At 43.1% G+C, this 17,448-nt stretch overlaps 1 protein-coding gene across 1 annotated transcript; it reads right to left on the bottom strand.

Annotated features, from left to right (window-relative positions):
- Window positions 1-518: 518 nt before the first annotated feature.
- dcp2 (decapping mRNA 2) lies at window positions 519-14,326 on the bottom strand. The gene is made up of 11 exons (XM_079289536.1): window positions 14,110-14,326; window positions 10,844-10,995; window positions 10,455-10,582; window positions 10,001-10,099; window positions 9,745-9,897; window positions 9,376-9,488; window positions 9,031-9,135; window positions 7,790-7,898; window positions 3,352-3,432; window positions 3,025-3,076; window positions 519-2,347 (listed from the first exon to the last, which is right to left on the bottom strand). The coding sequence occupies exons 1-11, from the start codon at window positions 14,175-14,177 to the stop codon at window positions 2,217-2,219; spliced, it is 1,191 nt and encodes a 396-aa protein (XP_079145662.1). The 5' UTR covers window positions 14,178-14,326; the 3' UTR covers window positions 519-2,216.
- Between the last annotated feature and the right edge of the window lie 3,122 nt (window positions 14,327-17,448).

Raw genomic sequence — 17,448 nt, forward strand, 5'->3', positions numbered from 1 at the left:
GTGCTACGTGGCCATCCTAACAGAAACCTTGAAAATGCTATGCACTGTAACTGGTGTGGCAGTGAGCATGGGACTGGCCATGTTGTCATATAGCTTGAGTGGATGCACCTGCTGTTGTGATTTTGTGTACCTCACAGGAAAGGTCCTGTCAAGTGATATGCTCTCGCTGTGGGCTGAAAAAAAGAGCTCATGACCATCATGACAGTTAAAGGTGCAACATTACAACCCTCTGGCCCCACGATCTTATTCTGGTCTTTATTCTTCCTAGAGAGCCTTTCTTGGAAAAATGTAGGCAACTAAACAAGACTTTTAAAACGGTTTGCTTCTGTTCACTCCAATAGCATGTTTCCCTGCTTCTACGTTTGTGTGTAATGTGAATGAAATACATTATGTTCATCATAGAAAACATTTACAAACCTCGACTATAATCCTTCAATCTGAGCCGTTCTCCAGGAGAAAAGACACATTGAAATGTTTGATATAGTATTTAAAATTCATGTTAACAAGCAAACAGCCACAAGTGGAAAAAAACAACTTTATTAATATTCACATTTCAAGTCAAAACACCATTGAAGCCAAAGAACAACTTGCGATCACCGTCTGTACACTTAATCACAAAGAAACCCCAGTGAGAATCACAAAGACATCTCACATGTATGCATGTTTATAACCTTGAGAAAATATAAATTGTAAGACTGTGGGTTGAACTTTAAAGACTTCTAAAACTTTTATGAAAATAGTCTTATCATCTATAGTGGCTAGAAATCCCTTAATGTGGGCTTTTGAGTCATTTGTATTTCTCATTGGTTGAGAGAATAACTTATGTTCACAGTAGTCTAGCGCAATGGTCCTCCATCATGCCCCAAAGCCTTAACAGTGTGCAAGTTTTCATACCAGCCAAACACGAAGTAGTGGATCATGAAAGATATGACTGAGAACTTCTATTTTACGAAATCTCAACAGGAATTTAAACCTGTGGAAGCTGCAGGATAGAACAGCCTTGAATTACAAGCCTGCTGGAAAATAACAATGGATGGAAGGCTGCTGCCAAAAATCTAACTGAAAAGTAATTTTCCTGTTATGTGCATGTGATATATGACAGAATTAAAATGTTAAAATCCAATTTTCCCATATGGTGTATAATGCAGAAGGACTCCCAAGATGAAACTTGAAATGAAAACTACACTGACCATTGTTTGTGTGATCCTGAGCACAACCCTGCCACAATAAGAGTCGTCAATCTTATAATGGTTGACTTTGACAGTTTTTGTAAAAGAGACATGCAAGAATCCTGACATTATGGAAATGTTCATTTTCATTAGAGACAAGCTAACTGGACATCATTTCAATTAAAATACAAGTTTCATTCAATTGTCATTACGTCATATCAGTGATCATTTTTCTGGCCTTTATGATTGATTTCCAAACAAATCAATTTGATCTAATGATTTCCATAGAACTCAATACAGCAGAGCAACATGAATTTAATGACATTCAACTTGCAAAGAATGTTCTTCATTCCCCAAGTCAATATTCCATTACATACCACATTCCTGGATAAAGTCTTAAGAAATAATGGTAATAAAGCCAACAACACTGTAAATACATAAAGAAAATAACACTATAAATACCCACCTGTTTTAAGCATCCAACACATTTTTAGGACTCAATAGGAAAAATGGAGGAAATGACTAACCCTAACGTTATTGCATCTTAAAATCAGTACATAATAAACTAAATTTAACTTTGATTCACTGGCGGAATTCACTGAGATACCCCAACTGATTGTTTTTTTCATGTTTCTGTCGCCTCATATGTGCTTAAAATCCATTATGTTCTCAAAACGTTTGATCTCTTGCCTTTAAAAGACGAATGGTTAGCCTGAGCAGTCCTCTCCTTATGGTCTTTGTGTTGTCTCCTGCAGATTGGATTTTGAATTTCGACAAACATTCGGATTCTGCCTCAGACAGAGGGAAAGCAGTGCTGTTAGGTTACCATACCTTTTATATAGTCTGAAAGGTTGGGCAGCAAAGGCAAACTACTTCTGTGAATCTTATTGGATGTGTTCAATGATAGATGCAGATGTGTGCTCATGACAAGCAGGCCAAGAAGGAAAAGGACATGTTCAGTAACATCCCCTAGACTATAAGGTAAAAAGCCTCTGAGGCCATAGTTCCATGCATTTACAGGAGACGCACAGCTCCTCATCAGCCATGTCAGTTGTCAAAACATCTCATGATGGCGTCTCTGTCAAATTTGAAATTGAGGAAAGCCTTGGAAGACTGCAGCTCCTCGGAGTCTCTGCTGTGGACAGTCTGGTGACCGTTGGAGCTGCATGGAGCCACATCTGTGAAGAGAACAGTTCATTTACATGTCTGCTTTGTGGGAGATGTTCATCTTTAATCTTAGGAAGGTCAAAAACTATGTTGAAAGAAAGATTTGTTTTTATTCTCCACTCAGTTCGCTGTTGTCCTGGAGTTCAACTAAATGTCCCCTTTCTGGACCACAACTGGTGCTCCTCGTTCATTACAGAGTAATCTCCCCTCAAGGGCCACACCCCAAATTACAAATTGAGTAATTGCAAACGTTAAAAATAATGTGTTACACTTGCTTCAAAAAGTCCTCAGTTAAGCAGTTTCCACACAAATGTGTTTTCTACCAGACGGTCTCCGGTATTCCACTCTGTAAACGTTTTTTACATAATGGTCTCATGTCTGACAAGAGGACAGCATTGTGATTCTTTTAAGGCATCTAATAACTCAGGAGCCAGTAACATATCTCACACGTTTGCTACACAGTTCAAGTGTGAATTCATTGCTGTCACATTAGCAGATACAGTGCAGCAGTTGAAGTATTTTATTAAGCCACGTTAGCTTAGCAAAGTGGGTGCAGTCTCAAGGTTACACATGGTAACTCCACAAACCATATGTGAAGGACAATAGTCATAGTTTAAGAAATGATTTAGTCATTTACAAACATCTTGACCTGACAGTATTCAGGATATTAAAACTGAACAAACCATACCTCTCTCAAAACTGTCTTGCAGTCTTCTGGGTTGAAGTCTTTTATCTTCTTTCTGTAGAAATTGTACAAGAGTGCAAAGCTTGTAAGTACACCATAACTTACAGAGCAGCACCATGCATAAGTGGATCATTTTCAAATTATACACAGTGGCTTTAAAACTGCTCCACTGGCAAAAAGTCTGTAGAATCTTCCGGTATGTCAATTTCCATTTTTGACTGATGACTGGTGTTACGGTTTGAACTATTTTTTCTTTTTCTAAAAAAGTCAGAATCACATGTGGTCTTTATACTAAAAACAGCAATCTGAAACTCAAGGTTCTGCACTTACTAATATAGTTTTCACTTGCTGGTTGTTGGCTCCATGAGGTGAGTCCTGACATTTCTTCCCATTGCTTTTCAAATTTGTGTTCTATAGAGAAAAGAACACAAGTTATGAGGTTACAGTGATGTAGCAACCAAGAGAGTCTCAGATTATATGTCCCATTTCAGGGGCTGGAGCAGTAAAGCAGGCTGACTGCACTCAACCCAAAATGAAATTACAAGGTGCCATCCCTCGTTACACAGACCAAACCTAACAGGGTGCGTTCCAATAACCACACTACCATACTGTTTAGTATGCAAGAAAAATATTTATTATGTACACATAGTATATCAAATGCAGTACGCCAACAGAACCACATCATTTGCAAAGAGAAGAGATGCAACTCTAATGTCCCAAAACCGGACAGTCAGCACACAGAATCAGAGTCAGAACCATTTATTGCCAAGCGAGTTTGCACCTACAAGGAATTTGTCGTGGCGGGGTGGTGCGTAACATTTAACAGTAAAACAATAACATTAAACGATCACACTATCACAATCAGCACAGTGCACGAAAGAAACATATTCAATTTACAATAAAATATAAAATAAAGTGCACAACAAAACAGATAACAGTACTGTGAAACAAGTGAAGTGGAAGTGGAAAGTTAAAAGTGATGAGTGTGTTTAAATAAAGAAACAGGGATGTCCTGGGGATGACAGAGTCAGTAGGGACCCGGGCTTTGTTAATGAGCCCGACTGCGGACGGGAAGAAACTGTTTGTGTGGCGTCAGGTCTTGGTTCTGATGGACCGCAGCCTCCTGCCAGATGGAAGGGGCACAAACAGGTCATGACCAGGGTGAGAGGGGTCAGCTACAATCCTTCGCACTCGCTTCAGGGTTCTTAAAGTGAACAAGTCCTGGAGGGACGGCAGATTGCAGCCAATCACCTCTCAGCAGAGCGAATGATGCGCTGCAGTCTGTCCTTGTCCTTGGCTGTGGCTGCAGCATAACAGACCGCGATGGAGGAGCAGAGGATGGACTCGATGATGGCAGTGTAGAAATGCACCATCATTGTCTTTGGCAGGTTGAATTTCTTCAGCTGCCTCAGGAAGTACATCCTCTGCTGAGCCTTCTTGGTGATGGAGCTGGTGTTGAGCTCCCACTTGAGGTGCTGGGATATGATGGAGCCCAGGAAGCAGAAGGACTCCACCACGTCGACGGGGGAGTCACACAGAGTGATGGGGGCTGGTGGGGCTGCGTTCTTCCTAAAATCCACAACCATCTCCACTGTCTTTAGAGCGTTGAGCTCTAGGTTGTTCAACCTGCACCAGGTCACCAGATGGTCAGTCTCCCACCTGTAGGCGGACTCATCCCCACCAGAGATGAGTCCAATGAGGGTGGTATCATCCGCGAACTTCAGGAGCTTGACGGACTGGTGACTGGAGGTGCAGCTGTTGGTGTACAGGGAGACGAGCAGAGGGGAAAGAACGCAGCCTTGGGGGGGAGCCGGTGCTGATGGTCCTGGAGGCTGAGACGTGCTTTCCCAGCTTCACGTGCTGCTTCCTGTCAGACAGGAAGTCTGTGATCCACTTGCAGGTGGAGTCGAGCACTTGCAGCTGGGACAGCTTGCTATGCAGCAGAGACGGGATGATGGTGTTGAAGGCAGAGCTGAAGTCCACAAACAGGATTCTGGCGTAGGTTCCTGGGGAGTCCAGATGCTGGAGGATGAAGTGATGGGCCATGTTGACTGCGTCATCCACAGATCTGTTGGCTCTGTAAGCGAACTGCAGGGGGTCCAGGAGTGGGTCGGTAAGGGTTTTAAGGTGGGACAGGACAAGGCGCTCAAAAGACTTCATGACCACAGAGGTCAGGGCGACGGGCCTGTAGTCATTGAGTCCTGTGATCCTTGTTTTTTAGGGACAGGGATGATGGTGGAGGCCTTGAAGCAGGCTGGAACGTGGCAAGTCTCCAGGGAGGTGTTGAAGATGTCTGTAAACACCGGAGACAGCTGATCAGCACAGTACTTCAGGGTGGAGGGGGAGACAGAGTTCGGGCCGGCTGCTTTGCGGGGGTTCTGTTTTTTAAAAAGCCTGTTTACATCTCTCTCCTGAATAGAAAGAGTCGATACTGGGGAGGGGGGAGGGGGCACTGGTATGGGTGATACAGAGGCATGGGCCCCTGCTGAGCTGGGGGAGGGGGGGGCTGGTGGTCTGGGGCTGGTTGATGGGGCTGTGGGGGATGGAGTCAAGACTGTCCCATTGTCTTTGAAAGCGACAGTAGTACTCACTCAGCTCTCACTTGGGTTAAATAAAGACCGGATGACAATGCCGGTGCCACATACTCCCACAGTAGCCCCCACAGTACTCCTCTGGGGACACGTTCGTCTGCCTTCTCCAAGTCCACAAAACACATGTTGGCTGGATGGGCAAACTCTGATCAGCCCCAACAGCCTTGCAAAGGTAAAGGGGTTTTGCTTTGGCGACCATCCTAACTGCAGCCCTTCCGGCCCCCCAGTCTGTTGCCTCGGGAGACTTCTGGGCCAACCAAGCCCGAAAAGGCCTCCTTCTTAGGCTTGCCGGCCTCCTTCACCAGTTGGGAGTATCGAGTGCGTAGAGGTGAGCTCAACTATGTCTAGTTGGTGACGCTCCACCAGCTCCAGTTCCTACCTTGTTTCACGCCCCTCGAGCCTGTCTGTGATGCCAGAGGTCATCATAACTGGGCTGCTGCCTCTGCCTGTCGCCCAGCTAACATTGCAATCAACTCCAATGCCTAGCCTTGCAAGTAGTAGGCCCACAAGGAGGCAGCTGCACGTGGATCGTTCGTGCTGTGCCCGCCCAAGCCCCATGGCTCAAGACACGGCCACTGCTCGCTGGCAAGCTCCCCTCCCCCGGTCTCACTTTTCCGGGTGAGTTGCTGCAGCCCTTTTTTTGGGCTGATTCACATAGGGTCTATGAATTGCTCTCAAGGCCTTTTCACATCTGGGACAAAACGAAAAGGAAATACGGACTATCCATTGACAATGTCTTCACATTGCCCTCAAACCTTTCACACCAAGGCCAACGTGAATATTCCATCAAAAATGTAAGATTTGCACAAATTTAAATACAATTCTTATTGTTGGTTTTAATTGCAAAAGGAAGGTTTGTATAAGAAGGTTTTACACAACATGGACCAAGACACAATTGTGGCAATACTTTTGATCTGGAAGTTAGTAAGGGGTTAAATGTTGAAAAATTGTAACTATCTGATCACTATTGCATTGAATTTAGTGTGTCGGTGGCCATGCCTCGGGTTAATGCTGAACTCATTTTCAATAAAAGACATCTTAAACCGGTCTGTGCTTGACCCCATACCTACCCCGTTTTATAAATACAGTTTCTAACACTTGGACGGAATTATGAAGTAATTAACTCTCTTCCTTCAAGGCTGTTGCTTTAAAGTGCCACGGACTGCCATGGTTAGACCACTTCTCGTTAGTAGCAATTTAGATTCTTCAGATTTGAGTAACGACTACAATTCCTCGCCGCTGATTGGATGCAATGGCCACAAACAGAAGTACGGTACTTCTTCTTTTAGATTTCCAGCAGACTGGCTGCCTTGTGGCATGTTACTGCCTCTGACACGTTGGGATGATGAGATAAAACAAAGAGTAAAAAATACAACGCCTTTATGTTCGTCAACATTAATGAGCTGCAGTGTCCTATGTTTAGCTGAGACGTGAGAGGATGTTCTTGTTTGTTAAATGACGTTTGAAATGATGTTTAGTTATTGTTTCATGGGGAGAGAGTGCCATTGAGCTAAATTAACATTTGATAATGCCAGTCATGTGAATTGTTTTGCATATTCGGTGGCTGCACCCCGTCAGCCTACGCTGGGCTGCCCGGTGTAGATGACACTGGACTGCCTTCGGGTCCCCCACTGCTACTGGCCTCTGAACACCTTAAATATGGTGTCCCCTTTACACAGTAAAAGACACTTGCTGCAAAACCTGTATGGAATAAAAGATGAACGCATGGAAAACACTGCAAAACAACTCCTTTCAATTGTTGTACACCCTGAACTGCTATATAATACTTTTACATTTGCACTCTTTGTATTTGCACTCTTGCCACTTTGTGTTGTATTGTAACTGCTGGAAAGCAATTTCCTTCGGGATAAAAATACTTTTGCTTTATCTTATCATCCCAACCTGTGAGAGGCAGTAAGGCTCTACTGGAAAATCAAGAAGCAGCAGACTGACATCCAATCAGCGACCAAGAATCTGTCTAATATGTAGCCACCTTTCCCGGTTTGAGTCAAACCTTATTGTAGTTGTGGCTTCTGTGTTTCTTGACATGTGGTTGTGTTTCTTGAAATGACGTTGTGTTTTGACCCTCAGGTCCACCATAATTACTGTTAATAAGAACTGTTGGTAACATGTAGCCTCAAGGTTGACTGTAGCAGAGTAATCCTATCTATTCTAACCTGGTTGAGCTCATACTGGTTGAGCTGGTCCAGCGTCTTCTGCTGCTTGTGTTTTGCCCAGCCGTCTCCTAGAAGTGCATCTGCACCTGTGAGGCGGCGCGATTTTGACCTGAAAGATGGAAGAAAAAAACGAATTATACAAGGTGGATGGTCAACGGTTAGTGGTCCAGAAAGCAATATCTTAACTTCTGCTCAAGGGTTATGATCATACTAACACTGGTACATGCATGAACATATCAGTAACAGCTCTCCAGCTCTTGTTTGTTGTTCTTATGAATAACAAATTAACAACAGTGGTTATTAGTGTGTGATTAGGTGTGATAAATAACACCTCACACTGCAATTTTATTCAGATCAAATGTGCAGATCCAAACAGATACTCAAAACTGCCCGTTCTTTTTCATTGTGTGAATGTTGAAAAGACAGAGCCTACAGTGGCAGCTAGCAACCACTGCTAGCAACCTGCTCCGGAGCAGGTTATGTGCTCAGCATCAGTTACCATGACGATCTATCCCGGTAAGAAGTGAACCTCCGTCGTAGGACTGTAAACCCAGAGTTAATCCTGAAGTTACCTCGCTAAACTTCAATCCCGCTTCATAGTACAGGGCCCAGGTGTGAGAGCTGAGTTTGTGGAATGGAAAACCAAAACAAGCAGCTGACAGAAGCTAGAGAGAGCTCAGTGAAGCGGGGGGGGGGGGGTTACTCCACTCACAACATTATTCAGCTCTATCCCCACATTGCTCCTGTAGGCTGTTATACAGCGTGTGAATGGTACATGGACTGTACTTGTACTGCGCTTTTCTAGTCTTCCGAACACTCAAAGCTCTTTAACACTACATTCATCATTCACCATTCACACCCATTCATTCACTGATGGAGGGGCTACCATGCAAGGTGCCACCTGCCCATCAGAACTAACTAACATTCACACCCATTCATAGGCAGCAATCTGGGGTTTAGTGTCTTGGCCAAGGACACATCGACATGGACTACTGGAGCCGGGGATCGAACCGCCGGCCCTCTGATTGAAGAACGACCCTGCTCTACCACTGAGCCACAGTGTGAGCTGAAACCAACGACAGTATGACAAAATCCATTTTGTGGCAGAACGTGACAGCGGTGGCGGTGATGAACCCGGTATACCGGTTTCTCTGTGAGACTGGCCTTTATACGTTTCAAAAACAGGAACCTGGCTGTAGCTTGAGAAGTGTTGGTGAGTCCCACTGAGGAAGTATCTTTACCGAGTATTATCTGAAGGTTTGCCTGGAGTGGTGCCGCTGTTTGCAAAGTCCTCATCGCTGTCTGTGGACTCTCCTTTCAGCCTGCTGATCCACTCTCTCAGCGGCCTGTGGAGCAGGAAGTGAGCCATCAGAACCAGTCAGTTACTATAATAAATCCATTTTACAGTATTTGTTTTGTTATTTTAACATTTAGGCAGCCACACACACATTGTTAGTCTAGATTAAACGACATTACATTGGGAGCTTTGGAGGTATTGGTCTTTAGGTGAGCTCGGCTCACCACGTCCTGACTCCAGATCTGTTCTTATTATGCAAATAATGAATTGAAACCTTCTACACACGCACCTTATGAACGGAATGGCCATGAAAAACCTGTTGGGGGCCAGTCCGAGTTTAGACTTCGGGGTCATGTCATTCCTGTGACATGGCAGCTTCTCGATAGGAAACCATTCAATGTTCTACAAGAAAAGAACAACAAGACTTTGAGACGTTTCTGTCAGCAAACAACAGTTTCAGTCTCACTGTTCATGAATACATTCTGGGCTGGAAGAGTCCAGAGCATAATAATAATAACTTCAGTAAAGAGTTAAAAATGAAACACCAAAGTATGGTTTACATTTTGTACTACCATGTCATTTACACTGTTAATTGTAAAAAGAAATGTTATGAAGCTGGAAATCTATGTGATGAGAAAACGTGTAAAAAGTTTCCCACCCTGATCTCCTTCCTTGTTTTGGGATTGAACTTGGTATCCTTTGACACTCCTGGTATGATGTAGAGCCGCACCAGCTGGTCGGTGATTTTCTGCTCGATGTACCTGTCTTTACTGATGCGATTCTTGATGTCAAAGCCCGTCTCCTCCAACACCTGGAAAACAGGATTCTGAGCTGTGAACTACACGCATTACCTATTCCTGGCTTCTAGTGCTTTCAGATGGTCAAAGTTGAACTGCAAACAACATGAGACTCACTTCACGAACTGCACAGTCATGAGGCGCTTCGTCCTCGTTCACTTTCCCCTTTGGAAAGCCCCAGCCAGACTTTGCAAGGTAGCCCTGAACAAGCAGTGCCTGAAGAGAAAAGGTGCACCAGTTATTTAATTCAATTCTATTTATTTTGTAGAGCCCAAAATCACAAATTCTCCTCAGAGGGCTTTACAATCTGTACACATGTGACATCAACTGTCCCAGGACCCTCACACTCCCCCAAAAAAACCCTTTAACGGGGAGAAAAGAGGGCGAGACCTTAGAGAGCGCAACAGAGGATCCTCCATCAGGATGGAGTGTGATAGATGTCATGTCACAATGTTGATATCACAAATGGAAATGAACAAAAACATGAACATATAAACCAGAGATCTGCTTTAAATGACCTTATAAAGGCTGTCAGGTAATGCTGCGGTGTATGAGTGCGAGAATAACTCACGTTTTCCAGCGCTTCATCCAGAATGATTGCTCCAAAAGTAGGAACACCCATCTTGTACTCCTTCCACTGTTCGAGGATTTTCTGAACATCCTCTCCATGAGGCAACAGAAACGGACAGTGATGGAAGAGTTTGCAGCTGTCAAGGACAATAGCATCTAGTGACGTCTAACATGAGCACCACATCTGGCTTCCTGTTCTAAACCTATAGAGGAGCTGCTGGTGAATCACTCATCATTTCTTTAGGGTGGTTGTTAATACAACAAAAAGTCTGAGGCAAAAAATGCATTTCAACGTTCAAAAGAGGGTATGCTTTGGTATATGTCCAGTACAGTACAGTAGACATAAATTTAAAAACTGATAAGGTAATTTAACATCACATGTAAGGATATCTGCTTTGGCAAAGTCTCTTATCCCACAGTGAGGAGCTCCTGGAGTGTTCTGCATGCAGAAGTCCAGGTAGAACCAGTGGGCCAGCTCGATCTGGAAGCACACCCGGATAGCGTTGTCCCTCTCCTCACTGGGGATGTGCAGGATGAACCGGCTGGAGACACACAGGAGAGATGGGATAGATCAAAGGGGGCCTCGCCATACAAATGAGCTGGGGGCTCTTGTTGAGCCCCCACGAGTGTTACTCCTAGGATGCGTACCGGAACGATCAAAGACCAGAGTACAGGTGGTCATCAGTCATGGCCCATGAGCTGGATGGGCAGCCGATCGATCAGTGCATTTCTAATTATGACATAAACTATCGAGCGGAGAAAACATGTTCAAAAATGTATGCTGTCGTTAACAAACTTCATTCAAATTGTCATATACATACTGACACATACATGAAATTTGACCTCTGGATTTAACTTCTCCTAAACATTAGGACTATGACACAGAGACAGACAACCATTCACGCTCACATTCACTCATACGGCCATTTAGAGTCACCTGAAAACACTATATTACACACCTGGCTTATTCACCAACCACTTCTTTTCTTTTCCTTATTGAAGCCATTTTGACCAAAACTCATCTCATAAGGCAAGAACCTGGCAGACGACCAAATCAGGGAGTAAAACATATAAAATAAATACCCACAATTGCGCATAACATGTAATGAAGTTGTCGTGGTAATGTGATATGTTGCAGCAAAGTGCTGACATCATTCGTATCTACACCACTTCAAGCCCTTCGAGTCTCTCACACTCAACCATTTCTAGGTGACGTAAGATAAGTCCCTGAGGGTTCAGGGTTTAAGGGCACACTGGGATTGGACCAGGCGGCAAACCTCCGGTTCTGCTGAGTGACGCCGATGTCTTAAAACGTGCATTCTCTCTAGTGTCCACCAGGGGGCGACTCCTCTGGTTGTATAGAAGTCTATAGAAAATGACTCTGCTTCTCTCTTGATTTATTCCCTCAGTAAACATTGTAAACATGAGTTTATGTCTCAATCTCTAGTTTCAAGTCTTCTTCAATACAGCATGATGTTCATTTAGTACATTATGGTCCATTTAGAGTCACACAGACCATAAAGCAGGGGATGCTTTAGGGCGGGGCTACACGCTGATTGACAGGTCTCTACCAGAGACGTGTACGCGTCCCTACGTCACTCCTCTGCAGTCCAGATATGGTGACTTCCTGTTCACTGGTTACAAAAGAACAAGATGGCGACGGTGAAATCTCTGAACTCAAGACTTCAAAACAGCAGTCCACAAACCAATGGATGACGTCACCATGACTACGTCCACTTCTTGTATGGATTGGACCTTAAACTCAGTTTATAGTTGGCGTGCCAGAAAATGACGGCCGGTGTGTGGTGCACGGAGGCTCCACAAGTGGTCGTGTTGTTTGGTCGTGCACCTCTGAATTTTTGTAACTTGACGCACGCGATCACATGACTGTGACAAATAGTTAATTAATAAAAACACTCTCTACATGTCTAGGGATTATACAAAGGAGGACAATTCATTTTTAAAAGCTTTAGAAACAGGAAGATTTAAAAATCTACATTTGAAGAAATATTTTGCAGCCAAATCAAATAGTTTACAGGATATTCAACCTTTGTTTCTTTATAATGAATGTAAAACTTGACTTGTTTCTTTACAGGGCTTGGAAGAGGCACTAAAGTAGTTCAAGAATATGAGGTATGAGTTCACAGATAATTACAATTCCTCCTCTGCATTGTGTCGGTGGATTTATGGCTCTTTGCCTGTTACACCTACAGTCTATGTGCATATCTCTTGGTTACACTCGATGTCTTTTTGATTCCTCAGTTCATTTTGTTTGTACGCATTCTGGGGTTTTGGTGAAGAATGCAACAAACAGTGCAGAGTATAAAGGCTTCTGTACAGACCCGGAGCTTGCATGTCGTCTGCAGAGGCTCAAGCTATGGCGCAAAGCTTATTACATGGAAGACAAACTTTTTTTGCTTCATGCTCCACTGAGCAACTTTGATGTTGCTGTATCCAGTCCTCTATACATCCACTGCCCTCACTCACCTTCACTGCATTGGAGCGTGTGGGACTGGAAGCACAGAAGAGTCAGCCATGTTATCTGCCAGAGGACTGTTTCTGTTGCTGCTGTTTACATTCCTTATGGTGCAAATATAATAAATGCACGACACAAATGTACTGCTGTGTTTCTTTGGTTTGTCATGTGTTACAAATGAGATACAACTACATTTCGTTATGCATCTCTTTGTTTCATAATAACAATAAATGATCCTTGAATAGTGAGAACACAAAGGCCGACAAAACTTTAAGTGTCTGTATTTATTTGAGTTTATTTTAATTAAAATTGCACCTTCTTGTCAAAACGTATGCAGCTTGCCACCTGGCTTGACTTTATATTTACAGTGTGTTTCAGCATAAATGTGCTGGTACTTCATGGCCCTGACATTACTGTGTTTGGGCTTTCTGTGTGTTTGTTCCATGCATACCTATAAAGACTGGTTCAGGGCAAAAACAGCATTTTTCATGCACTTTACGAGATTTGCTTCCATAAACTGTTTCCCCAGACTATCGAAATGAAAACATCCAAAATACGGATGTGGGTGTTTATTTTAAGACTTTGCCTGTTTGTGTCTGTCGAGTTCTCTGACAATAATCCAAAGTTAGCATTAGATAATGATTCATTTCTTTATTCAAACACAACATGATCATGTTAGGAGTGGGTCCGCCCCGTGATAGTCTGGAGACCTGTCCAGGTGAACCGGGCCTCCTCCCAGTGTCAGCTGGGGTAAGCGGTGAAAGATGATGGCTGGGTTATAAATTTTAAAACTTAAAATATAATTTTTTTTTAAAGAATTGTCTTAATGTCAAGAATCAACTGGGGAAGTTTCATGTTCTTCCATAATAACCCGGGGTGTCTCTTCTAAAGCATCGGTAGCTGCGTGCCTCGTCTGTCGGTAACACCGACCGTATGTACAATACGGTCGTTAAGCATTTTATGCGAAATAACGGGGTAACAAACAACAGGCAACAAACGCGGCTGAACATCGGCCGAGCTAACAGCAAACACAACACGTCATGCACCGCAGAGAGCGCGAGTTTTTAGTCTCGCTCGAAGAACGTTTGCTTTCCACAAAATACAGGTATGTCCCACTTTTATGATTGCACTAAAATGCGTAATGACGGCGGCAAAGGTCGCTATTTAAGCGTGCAGTTACCTGCACAGGTCGTCCAGTACGCCGGAGGGGATCTCCACTCTTTTTGTTTCCATGTTGGTTGAAAACATCCCGACTCAAGACTCTCAGAACATGATTATTAGTATTATTATTATTATTGCCATAAGAGCATGTCCTCCTCTGTGGATCCCAGAGACCGTGCTGGATCCCCCGCTTAACTTCAGCTACTTAAAAGTGCCGAGGATCGAATATAAACTCCTCTCGCTCCTCTTCCGGGGACCCGGACGGACTCTGTTGTTTATGCAGCGTTCAAGTCACATGGCATGGTGGTAGCGATAGAACCGGATGGAACAATCTCCGACATTAGCCTTACGAGCGATCACGTGATTACAGAGTTGTTCGTGTGAGGAGAAAGAGGTTGGTTGTGTGGGGAACACAATACTGCGCATTGACATTATAACAGTACATCAAAGACTTTAGTATTTCCGTTTTCAGGCACTTCCATATCATTGAGTGCCAAACCGCACGTGGTTGAGTTTTCGGAAACATCTGAGGTTCATCATTTGTCGTCATTACCACTTTGATGTTGACCTGAACACTATTTACAAGTCTGAAGCTCGAAAACTCCGATGTCTTGTGAACGCAGCATTAGTTAAGACCGGAAGTTACGGTGAGTTAAATGACGGTGGAGGTTAACTAGAACGCTATTGGTTCATCCTTCTGTCTGTCAAAGACAGGGCGAGGAATCTAACAAGTTTTATTGAGGCGCCTGTGTGGAAGAAGTTCACACAAAATACTCAACGTGTTGTACTATTTTTGAGATGTGAATGGTTATGTTTATAGATATTAATCGGCATATCCAAATGGTTATGTTTTAGTTGATATTTCTATCAGTTTCTATTCTTTGCTTTTCTAATGTTTTGGTGCTGGAGGGGGACAGTCAGTGTTCAGTATTTAACAACTAAATAGCACTCACTAATGTTACAAGCTAGGGGTTCATTGGGAAGCGTTATGGGAGGGGACACCACCAACATTAGCTCAAGGGGAATATTAGCAGCACTGATGAATTGGAAAATGTCACTATTGTATCATTAAATGTTAGAGGACTGATACAAGCATTCAAAGGTTTTAGATTTCTTAAGATGATTTAATGGGGATCCAGCAGTGGTGGGCCGTGTGTTGTATACCTGGGCCTTCAGTGCTGTCCTACTACAGTTGAGCCACCGCCATGCAGGGTGCCATCAGGATTAAGTAATCCATTCACACACAAAGGGAGTACCTGTAATTTGGGGTTTAGTGTCTTGCCAACTGGAGGAGCCGGGGATCCAACTTGAATCTACTGAAGACTAAACCCCCTTCTCGAAAATAAATACAATTTCTCTCGATTAAAGTATATTCTTCTATCCCTACTTTTAATTATGGGAATATCAAAAACACTAGATTGGCCACTTACTCACTCAATGTATGGGAATGTCCAGGTTTTTTTGTTTTTCGGGGGAAGGTTATTGGTACCCCTTGCAGAACTAACAGAGGTACAATTACCAATGGACCCTGCTCTACAGCTTTTAAATGATGATTCCCACCATTTAATTTCCTGGAGAGCATTCCACAGTGTCGGAGCCACCACTTCAAAGGCCCGGTCCCCTTCAGTGTTCATTGGAGCCCAAGGAACAACCAGTAAGCCCTGGTCAGAAGACCCAAGTGACCTACTGGTGATAGAGATGGAGCAGGCAGAGATATACTCAGGTGCCTGACCATTCAGGGCTCTATATGTGAAAATGAAAACCGTAAAGTGAATACTGAACTTGATTAGAAGCCAATGTAAAGAAAATAATATGGGAGTGATGTCAGACTAGATAGTCAACAGCCTTGCAGCTGTGTTCTGGACCGTTTGCCTTCTCTCCTTCACCAGGTGGAAACGGAATTGCAGTGTTCCAGGCAGGAAGATATAAAAGCGGCAATGATCATCTGTAATGCAGGACCAGACACGTTTAACAATGTTACTTAGATGGAAGAAACCTGTAGGGGTCAATGATTTGAAATGTTGATTAATTAAAGTACATAGACTGATCAAATATAACACCTACATTTCTGAGGTTTGCCTGTAGAACAGAGCAGAGGGACCCAATACACTGAGCAACCTTGGAAGCTATGCTGTCTGAAGCTATGATAAGGACCTCAGTCTTATTTGTATTTAACTGCAAAAAGTTGTTAATTGTAAGCCTAATGGCAGTCAGACAGTTATGCAAAAAAAGTCAATCTGTCAGTCTCATCGGGCTTAAAAGAGACATCCAGCTGGATATCATCAGCGTAACAGTGATATGAGATACTTTTACATTTGCTAATAATAAGACGTAAGGGGAAGCAAATACAAAGCAAATAATATAGGACCCAAGACAGAACCCTGGGAACACCACAGGAAAGAGCATCAGTTTCAGACATGTAGGGACTAAGTGAAACAGAAAAAGATGGGAGGAGAACCAGCCCAAGGGGCTCCTGGACACCACCCACCTCCTCCCTGAGTCAGGATTTTGTGATCCACATTATTTAAGATCCTGCAGCACTAACACCATTCTCCCACATTTGAAAACACCATGTCATTGGAGACTGAGAAGAGCCGCTTTAGTGGAACACTTCTGACAGGAACCAGATTGAAAAGTATCTAAAATGTTGTTCAAAGTTAAAACAGCAGTAATCTCTTTGGCAACAACGTTCTCCATCATTTTGGAGATGAAAGGCTACATAGACAGTTCACACCCTCTCATCTGCACTCGGGGGTTTGAACTGCTGGTTTGCATGTCTATGATCAAGTGGATTTAGTGGACACTTATGCTGCTATTTATCAGAGGTGGTGAAGTTAACATTTGTGTGGACATTTGGACAAACAATAGGGATATTTATGGCTTATCAGAAGGGTTTTCTGGACAGGTAGATTGTTTTCTTTAAATATGACTATTCTCATTAAATTGCAACTTTATTCTCAAAATATTACATCTTAGAGAACATAGAGAAATATACGGGATGTTTTGAATGTAGTGAAAGCTCTGAACATGAACATAAATCCAGCTCAAACAAATATGAGCTATTCAATTTTAGTATTAATACATTATTATTTATTTATTGATCATTGAGGTGAACAGGTGCTGCATGCACATTTAAAGAGGTTAAAGGCACAACCTAGCTAATGTTAGCATGCTAACTTGTCAGATAACATTAAATGAGAAAAGTTTTCCTAAATATTTGAAAGAAATACTGAATGCCTGCGAGCCTGGCTGCATTCTATTCTGTTCTATTTTGAATTGTCACCTGCTGCCTGGGTTGACTGTTTTCCTTTATGTGTATAAAGACTTTTCCAAAATAAATCAATGCATAAAAAATGTT

This window comes from Melanostigma gelatinosum, assembly GCF_949748355.1.
Source record: "Melanostigma gelatinosum genome assembly, chromosome: 18".
NCBI classification, from domain to species: domain Eukaryota; kingdom Metazoa; phylum Chordata; class Actinopteri; order Perciformes; family Zoarcidae; genus Melanostigma; species Melanostigma gelatinosum.

Coding starts and splice junctions, on each gene's coding strand:
- dcp2 (XM_079289536.1), bottom strand. CDS start 14,177: ATGTTTTCAACCAACATGGAAACAAAAAGAGTGGAGATCCCCTCCGGC. Junction 3,433..7,789: donor ACCAGTATGAGCTCAACCAG/GTTAGAATAGAT, acceptor TTTTCTCTATAG/AACACAAATTTGAAAAGCAA. Junction 2,348..3,024: donor GCAAGACAGTTTTGAGAGAG/GTATGGTTTGTT, acceptor TTCTCTTCACAG/ATGTGGCTCCATGCAGCTCC.